The sequence below is a fragment of the Convolutriloba macropyga genome, unplaced genomic scaffold (genome assembly GCF_964194025.1).
Source record: "Convolutriloba macropyga unplaced genomic scaffold, txConMacr16.3 SCAFFOLD_1359, whole genome shotgun sequence".
Classification (NCBI taxonomy): Eukaryota; Metazoa; Xenacoelomorpha; order Acoela; family Convolutidae; genus Convolutriloba; species Convolutriloba macropyga.
Window position 1 is genome coordinate 36,702 of NW_027451582.1, and position 17,299 is coordinate 54,000.

The 17,299-nt window shown below is 37.8% G+C and overlaps 1 protein-coding gene across 1 annotated transcript in view; it reads right to left on the reverse strand.

Moving 5' to 3' along the window:
* The window catches only part of LOC142356814 (uncharacterized), a 35,618-nt gene extending 27,270 nt beyond the window's left edge, over window positions 1-8,348 (reverse strand). Inside the window, exons 1-2 of the mRNA XM_075408601.1 lie at window positions 8,003-8,348; window positions 7,734-7,856 (exon numbers count right to left, since the gene is read on the reverse strand). Coding sequence (XP_075264716.1) covers window positions 7,734-7,856; window positions 8,003-8,097 — 218 coding nt within the window. The 5' untranslated portion in view covers window positions 8,098-8,348. The remainder of the gene's footprint in view (window positions 1-7,733; window positions 7,857-8,002) is intronic.
* Between the last annotated feature and the right edge of the window lie 8,951 nt (window positions 8,349-17,299).

Below are 17,299 nucleotides of genomic sequence, written 5' to 3' on the forward strand. Positions count from 1 at the left end.
TGACAAGATCGATAACTGAGTTGAACTGAACTTTTTGTGAGTGTTGCTGAACACTAATGTTGATAATGTTTTCAATCTCTCGACGTTTTAGCTGCATAACGTGTAATAGATCAACGTCTCTTGACCCGACGGTAATCTCATAGACTTTCAGTGTATCGCCGAAAGCGCGTTCGTTTGCTATGATGCCTGAGTCCTGTAGGTTGTTTACATCTACACTCCAAGCTGGTAGACCGTGGAAAGTGTTCATGTGCTCAAGATAATCAGCGTCACGTGGAAAACATTTTTGACAGTATATGCAGTATCGTGGACTGGTCGCCGCATGCTGCACAGTCATGTGTCCTGTTAGCTCATACAGGCTTCTCGTGGTGAATCCACATTCAGTGCACTCGAATGAGTTTGCTTGAGGATAGATCTTATGCACTTCTTTCCGATGTCGACGAACGCTTCTTCTATTTGCCAGTAGTTTATGACAAATTTCGCACTTGGCTTGCCCCATCCCACAAAAATTGATTGTTGCTGTAAGAGAGTAACGGTGAAAGGAACGATTAATTAAAAAGTTTAGAAGTGACAAAAATGTATCAAGTTTGAATCAACTGAACGCAAAGTGTAAGGCAAAAAGCAATGAGTAATTTTTCAGTCCGGGGGACCCCGCTTTCGACAAGTTGATTGGCCAATCGGATGCAAGCAAGCTGTCTCCTATTTGTTTTTGTCGAGGGGCCATCGCGTTACAGTGACGCAATTCAACCTTGCAGCGTTACTTTTTTACATAGCGCACTCGGGTCCAGACAAGAATTTGTTTACAAGCTATCAACGTTTTTGTCATAGTCGAACGATTTAGTTTGTTTTTCCAGGGGAGGGGGAATTTAGTTCTTTATAAAGGTGAATTTATGGTTGGTGAGTCATCGACCTAACTAAAAAAGAAAGCGTGTATAATTGTTTACTTCATATGTTTTATAAACGACAACAGTTGAATTTCATTGATTTCGGGAATGAATGGAAAATTATCATTGAGAACACAATGAGCTATATAAATGCAATAAAGTCCATACATTTGAGAGTCTGCACTTTGTAGGGGTTTATTTGAGTCACGTCTGTCTTCCATGAGGGGCACTATAATGCTATCATTAGTGCTTTGTCGAAATCGGTCTGATATGTGTTTATATGAATAGAGAGGTAATGCCAGCGGGTCGGCAAAGTATGTTATTGGGTAGGCATATCTCTTTGCAAGCACAATCCAATGAGATCCAGGTGAAGAGGCTGGTGAAGCGTTAACGATAGCAAATGAGTTGGTTGGTATGTGCAAGGGGAAATTGTCAGCTGCATAAACACCGTTGAATTTAAACATCAAATGACCGGATTGTAGAATCAATTTGAATATTTTATCTTCATCCATTAGATTATAGGAAGAGCGTTTTTGGAAACGTTTCTCGAGGAATCGATATAAACTGTTGAACATTTCTCCCCGAGAAATAAAATTTCAATGTTGCGGGGCAACGCTGCACCGAACTTGAGTTCCACAGATAATGAAGAGTTTGTTAACTCGGGATGAATAAAATCATGCGTGGCTTCTTGAGTGCTGGTGAGATCAAACACCATAATGTAATGGTCAGGAAAATCAGATAGAGATATCCCGTGACCATTTTCTACATAAGCTAGTGCAGCCATCGAGTTGTAGTATAGTCGTTTATTATCAGTTGTTGATATTGGTGTACCAGCTGTGGCGAACCCATTACGGTAAATTATTATCTCATTCAAATCAGACTTCTGGTATGAAAATGGATTGAGCGTATTAGTACCGATGAACGCATCGCTGCGGCACATGGCGACAATTAGTCTACGAATAGGTTCTTTTGTGAAAATATCCTCCTGCTTCCAGCTCTGTTGCCCAGCTGTTGCTAGAAAAGCTTTCGAAATAACTTCGTTATATCGGTACATTGCAGGTGTCTTGAGAAGTGTTTTCTCGATTGCACCAAGCACGATATCGGAGACTGTCATTTTTCGCATGAACAAATTTGCTTCATCGATTTTGATTTTATAGTGTTTAGCCCCGTCTTCACTCACAATCGCAAAATCATCCTGTGATCGTCGGAAAGAAATTCGCAGCGTTACTCCACTCGTTAGATGCTTCTCGCATGAAAAGAAATCGGTAGCTATTTTTCCATACATTGTGAGTTGAGCAGATCTTCTCACAGTTTCTTGTCGAGCTGTGATTGTAGCGGCTGGGACGCCTGTTGGGTCTGCTTCATAATCATATCCTTGACAGTTCAGCCAGGTTTTTTCGCATCCGATCCATGAGAAAATTCTGTTTCTATGAAACTTTTGTGTGCGTAGTGCCCATTGGCGGAAGATATTTTGATGCCGTTTGCTGACACTATGCAATCGGCGAAAAGGGAATGTAAGACATTATTGGCTAGATGTGGCGTGTCACTGTTGTTGGCATCTCCCGTGGTGAAGCGTAAATCGTTTCCATTATTTCGAACAACTCGAAATTTGATTTCCAGATAAATTTTCTGTAGGTCGATGAAGTTATTTCTGTCACCGACTATTTCAAACTCTAACGAAGATCCAGTGGGCGAGTACAAAGGTCCTGTTTTTTGCTCGAACGATTGATCAAATGTTACAAGAAGGGGAGGTTTCTCGAACAAGTCTAATGAGCTATGTGTTGCCTCTGTGGGAATAACAATGTTAGTACGCATTTTTTACTTTTGAGAAGAAATCTGATCGACTTCTTTGTGGCTTCGTTTTTCGCGAAATGATCTTTTTCTTTGGTGGAGACTGCTTTTTGTATGCTTTCTTCTTCGGCCTCCTTCGATAGATTGCTTTTCGTCCTCGTTGAAGTGCTCCTCCGATTTGTTTTCTCGCTGTTTTTGCAACTGTACTTTTCAGAGCTTGCTTCGCTGATTTCTTTTTTGTTGCAAATTCTAATAACTCTGGTGCACCTTGCACTAGCAATTCTCTTCCAATTGTTTTTGCTGCTGGCCAAATAAGTCGTCGGGCTAGGGGTAATGCAACACGACCAATGCCAGCAGCTAATGCGCCGAATCCACTTCCTCTTTGTCTATAATGTCCTGAGAAATGGGGCATTGAATTGGATGCTTGATTATTATAATAGGCTTCCATCAGTTAGCTTGTTCTCTGGAATTTGAGACTTATAACAACTTTACCAATTCCAGTGAAAGGGATCAATTTCCCAGTTTCACTTCTCAGCTCAACTTTGATGCTCTGGATATTGTTTGAAAGTAAACGCTTGTAGTCCAAGTTTGTATAAGTTTTATGGTGAATAGGTGCTACTGTGTTGAGGCTACCGTTTCTCAGACGTCTCTCCGATTCAATGATTTTGAGAATGGGTGCACGTGAGTCACCCAGATGTTGATACTCAATAATATCAAGGTACACAAAAATAAGCTGTGACCCACATGTTATATCAACAGGGAAAATACCAAAATGTCTGTTAGGAGTGTTCGGAGCCCCATTTTCGAAGTTTGTCTTGTAACCAATGTGAACAAAACCATTGTGTGCAGGGTCCGGGGTCCCCTTGAATCCAAGAATGCTGGGAATTTCATCGTCTTGAAACGACAATCCTTCATTTTCCCCAAATGTTAACACGAGCTTTTGCGTTATCTTGTCAAACTTTCGATCGAACTGTTTTAGTTTTGCAATGCGAACAATCTCCGAGACTAGATCTTCCCAGCTGTTGTAAATACCAGTCCGAATTTTTCTGAGTTGTCCTGATCGATTACTCGACTCATTTGGATTGGTCATTGAATTCTTGTAAACAACTATTTCTCCAGAGTTTACGTTATTGATGTTTGATGGAAAAGATAGAGATGTCAATGCTACTTGCCATTCTCCCTGTAAGTGTATCGGTTGTGATAATTGGTTCCGAAATGATGCCATAGTGTTTCCATTAAAAACGTCCATTGATGCATTTGATAAGAAGTCAATTGTAAACTCATTGCTGTTAGAAATCATTGCTCCTCTCCAGTGTTTAACGCATCAGCTTGTACTAATTCCGATTCGTAAAACTTCCCAAGGATTTTAACGTTGTTTGCGTCAATCAGATTGTAGGTAGGTGGACTTGTTGTAGCCAACCTTAGTACTGTGAAAATTTCGTCTGTATAATTCTGAGTATAACCTTTTCTGAAAGTATCGTCTGGTTTCGCTATTCGTACCAGGTCCCCCTCTTCGAATCGTGGTTTATATTTATTGTTGTCCAAAGCAATCGAAATTAAAAATGGTTCATGTTTTTTGAATACTTTATTTGGGGCTAACTTTGTAAAGCGGTTAACACGACTGTTAATGATATTTACGAAATTGGGAAGCTCCTTTATATAGTTCCAAGTCCATTTTTCTTCCAAGTATCTGTATATAATGTTTTTAAGTGATCGAATATTTCTTTCCGCAAACGCAGATTTGGTTTCGTTTTCGGTTGTATACAAATGAATCTTTTTGTTTTCACAGAATGTTTTGAACTCGCCCTTGAATTCGGTGCCTTTGTCTGTCCACACTTTCTCTGGTTGTTTCGTCTTTATCATTTGTTTGAAAGCTTCAACACAATCCTTCGAATACATCGTTCTGAGAGGTTGAACACGTAAATAGCGTGATAAAACGTCAACTGCAATCAATAGGTATTTGACCCCATTGTTGTGCTTGGCTATTTTGTCCATATAGGCTACATCCATGGACCAGATTTCGTTTATTCTGTAAGCAACTACCTTCAATCGTGGAAAACTTTTCCGGAATTGACGATATTTAGTGTATGAGTTCTTGGATTGAAGGAATTTTTCAATTTTTTTGTGGGAAAAGCCGCTTTCCTCTTTTATGTTAGCAACACTTCCAAATGCTGCTTTTCCTTTCGTGTAAACTTTATTTAGTTTTTTGATTTACGCTGAATGGAGTTTTCCAGCTTGTTGGCGTTTTAATTTCTTCTTCTGCGTCTGCGAAGCCTTCCTCATCAAAGCTAGCAGTCTCTGTTTTTTCTGCTCTCTCGATAGCAGGTTTCTGTTCACTGGCTGCTCCATCCGGAAACTGACGTAGTTTTTGCTCTTTCGGAATTTTTATGAACTTCTTTGCGTAAGTATTACAAGTGAGATGTGGCGCAAGGTTCAAATAATTCAATACTTGATAATCGTCAGGCAAAAGTTTTGATGATGTTTGTTGTAATGCGTAGAGGAAAGTTGATGCTGGAATGTCGGTGTTCCTTCCATTAATCAGGATTTTACCTTCAAAGTCCAGTGAAATGTTGCGTGATCCGTTTATTTTCTTCAAAATTATTTTTGCTTTTCCAAATTTGTCTTTATCGAGAAAATCTATATCATCGATCACACTCTGACTGATTTCATCAAACTCTTTCCGTTTAGTGTTGTCTGGGATACTTTGTTGCTTTTCTTCTTCATCCGAAACCATGACGTCATCTGTCTGTTGCTCTGTGTTCTGGTGTATGACCGCTTCTGGTGGCTCTTGTTTTGAAGTTCTCTGTAGAAGCGATAGTTGTTTCGACTTGTTTTTTGTTAATGGATTGTTTAATATTTGCGAAACTTGGGGTTGTTCAGTTGTAAACATGTTGCGAGGAATGAGCACAAATTCCTCAGTTGGCATTTTTCTGTAGATATTCTAGACAAGGTCTGGCAATTAGTTGAATCAGAGAATGCCCTCTCGTTGTCTGGAATAATTTACTTCTTTCTAGAGCACTAAAATATTTTTCAGAAAGTTGTCGTAGTTGAGGTTCAAATTGTTGTAGTTCTTCCTTGTTGATTGGGACAACACCAGAGAGCACGTTCATTACACAATCGCTTAGGAACCAAATGAATTCAATATCGTGGGCTAGAAAAATTCTCTTGCTTTTCGATTTGGGGTTGCTGTTAACGCACCAACGCTTCAGCATAAGCAAATGTCTCTTTTTCATTCGTAATTGGTGTAATAACAGCTTCCTCCGAAGGAATATAGAATACTGATGGTTCGGGACCAATGAGTTGAGAAGAAAATCGTAAGCCTTGACTTGTTTTAGGATCCAGATCAATGATCAAATGTCCATAGGGTTGAGCTGTTGCTAATTTGTATGCGTCCTTGAGTAATTGGAGACAGTTTAACTGTTTTTCGAGGTATTCTATTTGTTGAATGTCACGCAATGATTTGAATAAAACTATATGAGTTGTGTTTAGATCAATTGTCCGCGACCATTTACTCTGTTGGAATAAGTTGTGTTTGACGTAGATCACATGAAGTTTTCTGTGTCTTCCTGACGTTGCTATCTTCACAAACTCTTTGTCGTTAAAGATTTCCTCGCATGAGTCATCATAAACGAGCAGACAGTCCGAAAGTTTTTTCGTTATATCCAATCCGGAATACTTGATGAACTCAATGTGCGGTATTTTTTGTTGCATAGCTGTAAATATGTCCTGGAACTCTTTGTAGAAGTAATAAATTTTGGGAAATGCTGGGTAGAAGGACCTACCTTGCAGAATGCTGAATATGAGGTCAGTTTTCCCAGAACCACTTGGGCCTACAACCGCCATGAAGATCCTATCGTTTGTGAGAATGACTTTATTCATAATTTAGGATTTGGTAAGATATAACCAACTAGACTCGAAAGCAGTGCAATCCAAATTGATTTCTCTTCGCAACTCTCCGAAATCAAGAATAGCATGGCAAAACAGAGACTAATCATGAGCACGATAATACTCACTTGAACGAAAAATATAATCTCTGATCGAGGGACTACGGTATTGGAACAGCAACGCCATGGAGGTCTCTCTCGGTTTCCATCATCAAAAACCAAGTTTGTAATACCCCCATCAATTTCGTCTCTCGTAACTCGGGTACTCATTGAAACAGTTTTATCGATTTTTACTTAACGTCTGTTTTCTGGAACTGTAATTTGAAAAATGATCTTGCTATACAATTTTTCCAAACTCATGTTCTGATTTTGTCTTCATATATTGTCCCATCGCGCCCAAGGGCTTTTCTGAAGAAATTTATTGGCGAAATGTAGAGATTTAGAGGGGGTCGTTTTTTTACCGTGCGTGACCCCCCCCCCCCCCCCCCCCCCCCGTGGTGTGCTACTAGTCATTTACTTATACTACTAACAAAATAAGGATAATTACACGGTGAAAAAAATTACACGATAATTAGACGGAAGAAATAATTTTTCAAATTTGACCAAAATGACGCTTAAACAGGACAAAACAAAGAAAATCAGTCAAAATTTGAATCTCAATAAAATCAACGAAAAAAAAACAAAATTCAAAAATCCACAATCAACACCTTCTACGCTGGATAAGCTTTCTTCGTTATTTGCTATGTTTGCTTGCTTGTGCAAGGCAAATAAAAACGACGACAAATCGCGGAACAAAAAAGTCCAGGTTCATTATTGTTGATTACCAAAGTGGGGTTCGAAAAAAGGGCCGTGTACACCATCCGGCATCGATGGTTCGAACAATAAAAATGAGCCCATAATCGCATTTTAAGCACCCCAGACGCAGAGTTAAAAAAACGAAGACCGGATTTGGATCTATTCTGTTTTGCCCCCCCCCCCCCCCAGCTTAGTGGGCGTATATTTTTTTACGCCCCCCAGGCGCACGTGCTATTTTCTTACACAGTAACGTGCTATATAACAACATATAATTTGTAACTGGGGGAGTAAAACACACTTGGGGGGGGGGGAAATAGAATAGATCCCCGGATTTTTCCGTTATTGTCGCTGCCCACCATTAAACTGACGATAGGATTCTTACTCTGAAGGCAGGTAAGGTTCGTAGCGATAGTTGGTAGCACATTTCCTGAAGAGAGGTTTTGCACACATGCCATAGTCAATAGTTGTAATGTCCTGCATTGAGGAGTAAGCACAGCTGCTACACCTGCAAAAGTGATCAGTTGTTTTAATATTTAGATGATTTTAACATTTTCAGAAATCGTCAGCATTTTAAAAAAAATTCTCAACAAAAAGTTTTATTAATACTACTTTCTCACTTGATCAAGGGCAAATATAGGTAGGTAAACCAACCTGTCAAATGCATTGTATGTTACTACAGTTAAGCATGTCAAATGCAATCCCAGCTGCTCGTATGTGGCGTCCATTTTGGGCCAGCTGAGCCACATATTTTTGAGATGATTTGACTTCAGAAGATCCGACCATTTTTCGCTTGTGGTGTTACTCGTGGGATAAAACACGCCTAGAATTTCAACAACTTGATCCCATAAAAACCTAAAATTTGCTTATTTATTTTTAAAGTCAGTGTAAAGCATCAACCAGAAAATAGCCGCAATAGCTTTGTAGATCGGCAGTCTCAAAAAGATAGCAATTTGTTTAACTAAATACTGAGATAAGATATTTGCTCTCAAGTAACCTTCATATAGAGTGCCACATACTCACTTGACCTTGTCTTCATGATTTAAAGTAAAGAAAAGTCAAATTCAGAGTGAGGAAACCATTTTTGAGTGATGTTAAGTCACGTGTCACCAAAACTCAATCACGCGAAAGAACAAAAATATAGCAGGACAAAAACTGACGTACAACTCAAAGAATTTTCATCGACTAAACAAAAATTAGACCTAGAACGGACATTTAGTGAATTAGAAAAACCATTTCCACAAAAATCAGATCAAATAAACTGAAAATCAACATCAAGTTTAAAAAAACTGAATATCAATATCAAAATGCCGCATGCGAACAAAAACCACTAGCGAGAAAGAGAAATTTGGTTCAAACAAAAAATTAGGTCTAGAATGAAATATGAATGCATTGGGAAAATCATTTGGGAAAAAATCCGATTCAAGTGAAATTTCCGCATAAGAAAAAACAACTAGCGAGGAAGCGGATTTTTGTTCAAACACTGTTTTCTCACTCTACTTCTAGAGTAAAAAAATTCACGCCGCAAAACCACTAGCTTTTTAGCTCCACTTTCTGTTTCGGCGTGACCGAAATCACTACTCCAATTGACTTCAAAAATCATCAATATATGTGAACAGATCTTAAAAAAAGACAGCTACCCAATACAATCAATAGCGTTCCACATGTCATCTTGCTACAGAAAATTGAAATGCTAGGCATTGGCGGTAACTTCTTGAAAATAATATCCGGCTACTTAAGTAAAAGAAAACAATAGGTAAAGCATAATGCCTTTAACTCTGAAACAGTGCAGGTAACAAGTGATGTTCCACGAGGATCACTACAAGGTCCACGTCTACTTATCATTCTTAATTACGATCTTCCTCTACAAGAAAGCAAGTGTAAATCCTTTGGTTACGCAGATGATTTCAAGCTTGTTGCAACGAATGGCGAAAACATACAAAACGATATAAAACAAATAGAAGAATGTTGTTTAAACAATAAAATGACATTAAATGAAAATAAGTATTATATGTTGCCAATCAAAAGTCAAGACAAACCCAAGTCAAGATTAAAAAACAAAACTTTACAGTACCAGAACGAACAGAAAGATCTAGACATAACAATGCCGCCAAAGCTGAACTGGAAACCTAATGTCGACAAAAGGTGCTCAAGGGCACTGAAATCCTTCTACTTCTTAAAAAGAAACACTTCAGCATCCACAAAACTAAGCACAAAAGTCAAGGTGCACGTAGGATATGTTGACCAATGGTTACATATGCAACTGAAGCCTGGTTCGCAAACAAATTGGAGACGAAGGAGATAGAGCGCATTCAAAGAAAGCTACCAGTTGGATCCTAAGCAACTGAGAACTGAATTACAAGCAGAGGCCTGGAAAAACTTCTATTTACCTTGTCTCTCCTTAAATATAGAACTACACGATCTACTATTCTTTATTGCTTTTCTCTCAGTAAATTATAATGTCAATATTCCTATCACTAAAAACCAAAATTGTGATGATCAACCAAATACCAGACAGTTTGAGCTAATAGTCATAAATCAAGCAAGAACAAAAGAGGCAGATGAAAATGTCTAGAGGCGTTCTGGTCAACGTTTACAAAATATTTGTAAAATTACCAATTTAGCTATAGAAAGCCTAAACGAAAACAATGAACCAAATTATACTCGAATTCAATCTCTAGAATATTACTCTGAATCCAACTATTGTACGTGAACCTTTTGTGCAACTACAAAAACTTCAATCCAGTAGCGAAGGTCAAATTAGCCAACCAATAAAGGGATGTCAACCCTAGTGCCAGGACACTGAAGCCCAAACTACTACTACCACTAATTCAAATTCTTCGAATTGTAAATATCCTTTGACAAAACGCGAAGAGATACGTCACAAGCGCAGTTCATTTAAAATTGCTTTAAAGAATGATGAAAAAGCAGATTTGAAGTGCTTGAGACGTATTATGGTCGTAACAAAAATCTGGACGAACAAGAAGAGAATTATAGCAAGACATGTTCGGACACAATTCAAAGAATTTTTATTGACAAAAAAACTCTAAATCTAGAATGAACAAAAAATGGAATAGAAGAACCACATACAAAAAACGCTATCCAAAAATTGAGATTAGCAACAATCAAATTCCAGAAGCCACAAGCGAACAAAAAACCAAAAAAGAGAACGCAAATTTATGTTCTAAATCCTTTCTCTCACTCCACTTTAAAGTTAGAGCGAGGAAATTTCAGCCTCACAACTCGCTTTTTACTCCACTTCCTGTTCAGGCGTAACCAAAATTGTCACCTCATTTTGACTTCAAAACTCATTATGTATGAACAGTTCTTAAATAAGAAACCTGCCCAATACATTTAAAAAATTTTGATATTAAAAAGCCGAGGATGTGGTATTAGGCAAAAATTAGATTGGACGAAATGAATTTTTGTAGCCTTGTTCTGTGTTCTGTGGAAATTACGCGAATATTAATTAAAACACATAAAATAGGTACTTCAAAATCCATGCAATCCCGTGTCCCTTATACTCCTCTGTTTATGTATTAATTTTTGTACATTTGTTTTCAATGTTTTGCATCTCATTTACTTGTCTGTATCATCACCTACACTACTTCGTTTTTTTTTTGAAAATATAACAGTGAATGAATGGTAATTGTTTAAAACACTTAATAATAGTTTAAATGTAAAAAATTTAGATCTAACAATTGAAAAAACGCACAATTAACCTGGACTTAGAGTTGAACTATTTCGCGAAAATATCAAAATTTCTAGTAGATTATACATTGTTTTCAAGCTAATTTCTGCAATAATTCTTTTGGTTTCTTCACTTCATTTTATCACACTGCCGAGCTATTTGACAGTACCTTTTATGCGTTTTAGTTGGTACAAAAAATATTTCCACAATAACAAAAACTTATTTCCAAAAAAAACTTTGGTTAACAATTTTTGGCTGAGACCTACAAAATTTACTTTTGCCTAATCCAGTTTTTGCCTAATATCCTTTGCTCCAAGAAGGCAACCAAAAAACTACGCTATCGTTTTCGGGTTATTAATAAAAAGTGAGCTCAGCCACTTAAGGACTTGTTACGCAGACGAAAGCACACAAAGGACTTTTTCCATTTTGAAATGTAAATTACTACCTATTGTTATCTTTGGTCAATTTTTAATCAAATCTTTTTTTAATGTAGGGTCAGGAGCGGATGTTCAAAAATGAAACCCTTAAATGAAGACTATCAGCTTCGCACTTCTCAGGAGCTGTGTTCTCTGCTTGAGGGGATGTCGCGCCCTCAAGCTTCGTGTCCTCAGTGAGACTTCGATTAGCGCGGTGGTGGAGGAGGGAAGGCTGCACTGAGTGTATGGCTGCTTAAATTCATTCCTTTTCTCCTTCCTTAATATCCTATTTTGTTTTAATCCTTCCTTAACAGTTCCTTATGTGTGCTATTTATATATATATATATATATATATATATATATATATATATATATATTGGTGCTTTCCTCTCCACTTGAGTAGTAATAGGGTGAGCAAGTCTCCCCGGGGGGGTGTAGACCCCATGTATTAAGATAGGGTATAGGAGTAATTTTTGAGAGAGGGTCTACACTAATGTATTAAGATAGGGTATAGGCGTACATGTATTAAGATAGCGGCCGCCACGTATTAGTTATAGCGGCCGCCACGTATTAAGATTAGGAATAGCCGCCACAACGTATTAGGATTAGGAATAGCCGCCGCAACGTATTAAGATTAGGAATAGCCGCCGCAACGTATTAAGATTAGGAATAGCCGCCGCAACGTATTAAGATTAGGAACAGCCGCCGCAACGTATTAAGATTAGGAATAGCCGCCGCAACGTATTAAGATTAGGAATAGCCGCCGCAACGTATTAGGATTAGGAATAGCCGCCGCAACGTATTAAGATTAAGTATAGGGACCAGGGTATTAGTAGTATAGTGTGAGTAGATCAGCCGCATTTTTGGGAGCCGGTCATTGGCCTTTCCGCGCAGGGAATTGTACAGGCGGGGAATTGTACAGGCAGCGCGAACGGGAATTGTACAGGCGGGGAATTGTACAGGCAGCGCGCACGGGAATTGTACAGGCGGGAAATTGTACAGGTAGCGGGAATTAACGGATAATTCCCCTCGCAGTAAATTTCAACATGTTTATTGGTATAACCAGCGCAATGTATTAAGATTAGGTATAGCCGCCGCAATGTATTAAGATTAGGTATAGCCGCCGCAATGTATTAAGATTAGGTATAGCCGCCGCAATGTATTAAGATTAGGTATAGCCGCCGCAATGTATTAAGGTCAGTTATATCCACTAAATTTGAGAAAATTGAAAATTTTTAAAAGAATGAATTATGAAGGTACAAAAAGACAGACACAGTATTAATCAAGTACATTATAAGTAATTTTAAACACAACAGAGAGCGCTCACAATACAAAAATTGATTCAATAAATTAAAAGTTCAGGGGTACAGTATGAATTCCATCAGATAACACTTTTCGTTTAGGATAAAAATATGAGAGTCCTTTCTTTGTTTGTTCATAGGTAGCGACGCAGTGGTTGATTGTCCGAAATCCTCTATTTGTAGATGTTAAATTGATGATTTCTTCCTTCACTCGCCGATATTTTTCCAATGGTCCATCTCCGGTCTCTTCCAATGTTCGTTTGTTCAGTCCTTTGCTGCTGAATTTGTACTTATCCGATTTGGCATCGTAGCAACAATATGTTTTGCTACAGAGACAAATCATTTCAGTACATCTAAATTCTTCCTTGAACAGACCTGGTTCACGCTTATCGTGCTTTTTATGTTTATCACAACAAGTTCTAGGGAAGAAATTTTGTACAGCATCAGCTTTGAAAGAATCATCACAATCGTGTTCACTCAGAGTTTCCCAATCTGCTTTTTTAGATGGACGAATGCAATCATACAAATTATCGTGCGCTAGAGCTAAGTATAAGGAGTCAGTGTCCATTTCTAACTCTTCGAACGTGTCGACATCGCAAAATTTATCAAAAAAATTGTAATAAAGCTCCAACATACGTAATTTTGCGTACTGAAGTATAAAAAAGCCGACTATTATCGGTTCACGGTGCTCAATTTTTGATTTTACAAGTTCAACTTCGTATAGTTCTTTTGACACACTGTTAAGTCTCTTAAACAATTTCCCGTTGATAGCTTTGTGTGTCTTTTCATCGTTCAAGTATTTTGTCTCTGTATGTCTGCTTCTGTCCATGATTTGGTAACCATAGGAACTATTCCCTAACAATTTCATTGTTTCTGCTACAACGCTTGATTCAGGATTTTCATCTCCAACTCTTCTAGCATCAACAACCGATTGGACAAAATTGTTGAAGCATTTTTTGGGTGTGTACTGAACGAAGCGATAAATTTTGGTGCATTTTAGCCCAAGACTAAGGTAAAAATTGAGTAATGGTGTTATGACTGTTCCATTCTCCAACTTGAAGCTTGAAATTAACATGCGTTGCGGTTGCTTGAGTAAATCGTTATCAATTGCATAATCCCTCATATAATCACCAAAATCTGCTCGACTAACATTAAAGTTTTTAAAGATTGGTGGAAAGTTCGAGAACTTGTATTTCAACCCATCTGGAACTTCGAGATCACACTGAACGTAACCAAATAGTTTATCTTCTCTTATCTTTGTAAGTAGAGAATCTTGAGTCAGAGGTAGCTTGAATAGGAAATTGTTTCTCACGTGAATTTTTACAGATTCATCACCTTTGACAGTTTCCCACCAGTTACATTCCCATATCTCAACAACTTTATATCCTTTGTTTCGCAAATAGTCTCGTCTTAGTTCATCGTATTCCCGTTTCTTTAATCCTTTCTGAGTATCTTCCTCTGACATGCTTGCTCTTGCTTCCTGACATGCACAAAAGTGAAAGTAACAACCCATTGCTTCAAAAATAGTTTTACAGTGAGCACAAAATCCGTCTACATTAAAACAATCAATCTTTTTCTGAGTTCCAGTTGTGTAGTAGCTTTCAATAGTGCAGTTAAGACGTTGAGATTGTAGGTACGACATAACCATGTTCTCAAATTTCCTCGATTTATTTTGTCTAGCTTTAAACTTCTGAGAGTCTGAATCAAACTCCCATCTAGTGTAAAGCCCAGTGGGCATTTCTTGACACATTGAGAAGGGGTAAAGTTGACTGGCGTCTATACCCACAATTGATTTACAAATGTTTTCTGTGTTTCGAATGTAGGTTTGATCCACAATTTTTTCTAGTAAACACAATAGAGGGACCACCGGTCATATCTTCGCGTATTTTATCATGTAAATCTTTGTCTGCTTCAACGAAAGGATAGAATTTACTATTAGTTGATTTGTGTAGACAAATATTTGCTAAATTAGGTAGTGTGCAACCCAGTTTTAACATATCAATCCCTTTGTTATGATAGAATTCCATCATTTTCTGCATCGCTTCTAGTGTCGGGACAACATCTTTGTTATTATACCACCTGACAAAGTCTTGAAAAGTTGTAATTTGTTCGTGCTCCCACACACTTTCCAGGTAATTGTAGTTGTCGAATCCCGAGGGGGGCACTACCTTCAACCTAAGTTTTTTCAGAGCCTCCTGTTGGGAACGTCCACTATTCAACAATTTTGTGAAATCCGTAAATTCTTTTTCCAAGGGATTGTGATCTCTCAACTTACTAAAGAAACATTCGTAAGGGGGTAGGAAAGTTACATCCAATTTGTTTGGTGAATCGAACCATTCATAAGGGAAAAACCCTTTGGTCTCATTTGTCTTGTAAGCTTTGAGGAACGAATCTAGTGATGTTGCTCCACCAAGAAAGTTTAGAATATCGAGAAACTGAACATCGCCAAATTTAAAGGATACAAAATGATTAGCTTTTTTAATAACCGTTGGTTGAATATCGCGCTCGTGAATGAGGTAGGGTAGTAAATAAGACTTGATAAGATTCAGATCATATTTCCCGCTGTTGAATCCAAATACAGGTAAAATGCTGACATAACGTTCAAAATGTTGTTGTAGTTCGAGAAGTTGATTTTTCTGAATTTGGAGGAATTGAGTCGACATATCAATTTCTTCTTCTTCGATATATTGAAATTCAAACATTGGAGTACTCTCATCTTTCCTACCATTTAGCTTCTCGAAAATAGAACTTACTCTGTTTTTAATTGCATTTTAAATTGAGGAAAATTTTTGCAACATTTCTGCTTTACTTCTGCTAGCTAGTTCTTCTAATGCTTCAACAAAAGATACAATCAGTGTCTTGGGGTCTCTGTTGCAAAGGAAAATAGGTTCTTGTAATAAATTAGAGGAAATTGACACAGATATTGGTTCATGTTTTCCTATCCAAGTAGTTGTATTGGTATCTTTTAGTTCATTAGATGGAACGCAGATTGATTCGAAGTCAAATACAGCCAAGTTTTTGAACAGTTTTTGTTCTTCCTCATATCCAATTCCAAAACCGTCAAGTTTATCGAACAAAGTTTCTCTCAAAGTGTAAACACTCTTCGGATAAATGTGCTGTATCCTATCTTTACAAGATTTCACGTGACGGTGGAAATTACCAGCACGCTTAATAAAGGTATCACAATTAGGACAGCGGAATCGTTTGAAAAACGTGTTGATATCGTCAACATAGCAAATGTGGTTGTTGTAGCGCAGTAGATTAATGTTGTTCTCGTACATCTCAATACTTCTTCTGGCAAGTTCACCTACAAAATCCCCGTCCTCAATGTCAATGTCATAAATGAAAATGTTGTGTTTTATAGCATTTTCAAGAAACACAAGGTGATCCATTGACACTCCTCTAAAGTTAATTGCGTCATGACCAGACTCGTGGAGAAAGTCACTGAACAACTTAGCTGCGTTTGTTTCCAGCTCAGCTGATCCATACAAGTGAACAGCCACAGCTCTAAACAAGCAAAGGTAGTCCTTGTAGGTTTCTCCGTACCCATTCGTAACAAGACAATTTACATCGTTTCTCCTCAACAACTGTTCAGGTATAACAGCATCTAAACATCCCATTGGGATATTGTTGAGAAGAGCACAGAAAACTGTTACATTCGTAGTTAGTGCATACCGCCATTTTGTGTTTGCCCTTTCTTGAGCACAAGTCTCAATCAAATCCAATTTCTCTACTCTATACTGAAGTAAGACTAAGTCTCCCTTAGAACAAAGTAAATGAGACTTCTCAAAGAAGGTGTTGTTCTCATGAGCATAAAAGTATCGGTATTCGTCTGTGTCAACATTTCGTAAAATAAATCCCAGGGATAAATTTATTTTTGCAGCACAGTTAATCTTTTCAAACACTTCCTTCAGTTTTTCATTAATTTCGCTGGGATCAAGTCTCGACAATTTAAAATTGAATACTCTATGTCTCCCATTCTCCATCTCAGTATTGTCAAAGAAGTGTTGACAGGCACTAAGTTCCTGCTGTAACTGTTCGTTGTTCCTATCCAATTCTTCCGACTCTAGTACTTCTTTCAAGTTTTCGCTGGATTTGGTTCCAACTTTGGTCGATGTTCCGTGTTTCCGTCTCTTATGTTGTTGAAGAGAATAAAAACTTGGAAATTCCTCCAAGCATATAGTGCACACTGTACTAAGCTTCTTTTCTTGAGGAGCGTGATGCTTAGCAAGGTGGTAGTTCAAGTCCTCTTTCCTCTTTGTGTAGAAATGTGGACACTTGGGACATTTTAAAGTCCCACTATCACACGATTTTTTGTGTCGAGCCATTTGCTGCTTGACAACCATTTTCTCGCACTTTGAGCATTTGACAGGTAGATTTCTATCAAGAGAAGGCATTGTATTGTTGTGATCCAAAATAAATCGAATAAATTTTAAGTAAATTGCCGAGCAACTGTATCTGATAACAAAGTGAGAATGAATACAATTTTTGGTTTTTTAGTTAGAATAACTTTTATGACTAATTATTTCCATATAAGGAAATG